The following is a 3,022-nucleotide window of genomic DNA, read 5'->3' as shown; positions in this document are numbered from 1 at the left end:
TGTGGTGTACTAATGGACTTCCTTGTGCTAGAAAAAGACTATCATGGTTAAACAGGATGTGGGCCGTGGACAAATGATGCTAATACAGGAAGGCCCAACAGCAGCCCATGAAGAAAAAAGAAAATCAAACAAAGGAGAGGGAAATTGATGTGGCTATATTTGCGGAAGAGGAAGAGGAAGAGACGCTACATTGAATTGATCCAAAACCCTAGGTGCGAAGAACTTGTGTGACTCAATTCGAAGCATCTCGGTCTAGATCCGTGAATAAAATGATGTCTGCAACACGAAGAGGGCTCATCAGAAAGAAACCGAAGTCAAAGATGGCACATGCAACAGGTGATGCTTCGTCTCCTCACCTAATCGATGGATCGAGTGGAGAAGAACAGAATCCACCCGTGATTCAGAGTGAAGAGAAGTCTGGAGCAGGGAAGGGGACCGGAAGCGAGAGCGACTCAGTCGCTACTGCAGACGAAGGTGGAAAATTATCAGCCAAATCACCGGAGGATCTTGGAGAAGAGAATCCGCTTCCCGACGAAGCCCAGGTTGAATCGGTGGCACAAGAGGAGGTACACGATGGTGCGAATGAGCCCGAAGCAGAAAATAAAGAAAGCCCTCGAGCCGAAACTAAATCGCAAGAAGCCGATCAACTGAGGGAGGGTAGAGAAGCCGCATCGGAGACCCAAAGAGAGGCTGAGCCCGAGGACAACGAAAGGGTGATTTCTGAGAATGAAGAAGGAAGAGGTCTGCCATCTGAGACAGACAAACGGCCAGAGGAGATGTTGGTTCAGGAGCAAATCGACGAGGTCAAAAGGAAGCAGAGCTTGGCAATGGTGACAGTTCCTGCTGCAAAGCGAGCTCAGAAAGAAAAGAAAAGAACCACATCCGCTGAAGCCTCAGAGCCAAGAGCTGAATCAACCCCAGCCGCTCCTTGCCTAAAAGCTGAGTCGAGTCACGTCAAACAGAATAAGAAGAAGGCAAACCTCCGGAGCAAAAAGAGGGTTGTGTCTGATGACTTAATCCAGCTGTTCAAGGATCGTCACATCTGGTGCGAACGAGTTGTAGATGTGGACGAAGAAGATGAATGGAAGTACCTTGAGGTACTTCGTGAAAGCGGAATGCGGTGGACGGTGACAGAGCTCGAGCCCTACATGAGCAAGGTGGTGCGAGAGTTCTATGCAGGACTACCATCAGAGTCACCGAGTGATTCATCTCAGGTCTTTGTAGTGAGAATCAGGGAAGCTAAAGTCCGAATTTCTCCAGGGATCATCAACGAGACCTTACGTCGCGAGCCTCTGACTGAAGCAGAAAGAAAAGAGGAGGCTGAGGCAGACCTTGTGCCAATTTCTGAGGTATCAAGATACCTGTCACAAGGGCATCAGTCGACATGGTCTGAGTTAACCTCGAGAGATTTCCCTCCACGGATAGCTGCACTGATGGTCATCGCATCTTACAACTGGGTCCCATCAACGAATAAGCACCACATCTCCGAGGAACGGGCAAGGTTAGTTTACAAGCTGGCGCACGGAATCAATGTTGACTTTGGGCAGATGATCTTCCAACAAATGCTTGATCTGAGCAAGGTCATCAAGGGAGATAGACGATGGTTGATGTTTCCCTGTCTCATCAGCAAGGTCATCAAGAGGCAACTCATTCTGCAGCTCGAAGAAGGTGAAATGTGGATCTTTCCAACCAAATACAAGAAGGATCCATGAAGTGGGGAAACCTTTTTCAAGAAGGAAGCCGCTGCTGCAGTTACCGAGGAAAAGGCTAAGGAGAAACGGAAGAAAGAGGCAAGAAATAGGACTGGATTTGCATCGACATATCGTCCTTCAACCTCGAATCCGCATTCAACAACCGCTGCCCAGCTGAACATACCAACTGGAGGAGTCAACAGCGTGAATCTGGGAGTGATTAGAGTGCCTGAGGCTCCAGCCAATGCAGAGGGAATCAGGACAGCTCTTGAAGATGTGGCATCAGTTCTTGAGCAACTCGGGGTAGTAACGGCCATGCTACGCACTGCAGTCACAGGTAAACTCACTTAGACCCTATCTGAACTTTCAAATTATGTTTGCTCATCGATTATTTTTAACATCTGTGCTCACAAGCAGGGGGAGAAGATTGAAATCAGTGGATGCATGAACTATGGGGGAGTTTTTGCTTTATTTATTTTGGGGGTTTTAGAATTCTGGGGGAGTAAGGAGAGAGTTTTTTTTTTGAGACATTGTGTTTTATCTTTTATCTCCTTGAACTCGTTGATGTTAAGACTTGACACTCCATTGGTTTCTTGGAGTTCTTTTGATTAATCGGAATTACCTCAGAATTGTGTGTGGCTTGTAGTTCTTTGGTCTGTGTTTGTGGTCTCGATTTCTTGGACAGGTACTTGTGAAGCACATATGCTAAAAAAGGGGAGATTGAAGATGCAAACAAGGCTGGAGCAGCACCTGTAGCAGTCCGCCTAGCTCTAGGACTTACACGGGAAGACTTGCGAAGCAATCTACACACGTGGAGGTGAGCTGGAAGCTGAGCTGGAGCTGCAGGACGTGCTGGACACTTCAAGAGACGAGAAGCTGACGTGGATAGGAAGCTTGGAGTATCTTGGAGGATCTTTGAAGAAAATATCAAGTTTCCTCTATCTTAGGAGAAGATAAGGAAGGTGAAGATTCTCATGAAGATTTGGAGAAATCGTAAAGAGAGTCTGGGCTTAGAGTAGCCGCAAGTCCTATTATGTATAAATAGGCGTGTGAAAAACCTTGTAGGGTTTTTAACACAACTGAGAGAATTCTTAGCAAAGGGTGAGCGAAAATCTGTGAGAGTTTTCTGTGAGCTAGTGTGCTAAGGGGTTTGGGTGAGAGGTTCTTGAATCACGTATCGATTCAAGAACAGGTGAGGCTAGTGTAGCAAATCAAGGTGTGTCTTGAGGTTGCTCTAAATCGGGTTTTGTATACTTGTAAGTTACAAACAGATTTACTAGTGAAATATTCTTGAAGAGAAAATCCTTGTGTTGTGTTCTGTGTTAGTTCCC

The 3,022-nt window shown here is 46.5% G+C and overlaps 1 protein-coding gene across 1 annotated transcript; it reads left to right on the top strand.

The window, feature by feature from the left end:
* The first annotated feature begins 320 nt into the window (after positions 1 to 320).
* LOC112084349 (hepatoma-derived growth factor-related protein 2-like) lies at positions 321 to 2,042 on the top strand. The gene is made up of 2 exons (XM_024153469.1): positions 321 to 1,668; positions 1,753 to 2,042. Exons 1-2 carry the CDS (start codon positions 321 to 323, stop codon positions 2,040 to 2,042), a joined length of 1,638 nt encoding a protein of 545 aa, XP_024009237.1.
* The last annotated feature ends 980 nt before the right edge of the window (positions 2,043 to 3,022 follow it).

The sequence above is a fragment of the Eutrema salsugineum genome, unplaced genomic scaffold (genome assembly GCF_000478725.1).
Source record: "Eutrema salsugineum unplaced genomic scaffold, Eutsalg1_0 scaffold_4, whole genome shotgun sequence".
Classification (NCBI taxonomy): domain Eukaryota; kingdom Viridiplantae; phylum Streptophyta; class Magnoliopsida; order Brassicales; family Brassicaceae; genus Eutrema; species Eutrema salsugineum.
The sequence above is the reverse complement of the archived record's forward strand: the minus strand, read 5'-3'. Positions and strand labels throughout refer to the sequence as shown.

Bases quoted from the DNA above. Each gene is read 5' to 3' on its own strand.
- LOC112084349 (XM_024153469.1), top strand. From the start codon at position 321: ATGGCACATGCAACAGGTGATGCTTCGTCTCCTCACCTAATCGATGGA. The intron at 1,669-1,752 runs GTGAAATGTGGA...CCGCTGCTGCAG, and splicing joins CATTCTGCAGCTCGAAGAAG to TTACCGAGGAAAAGGCTAAG.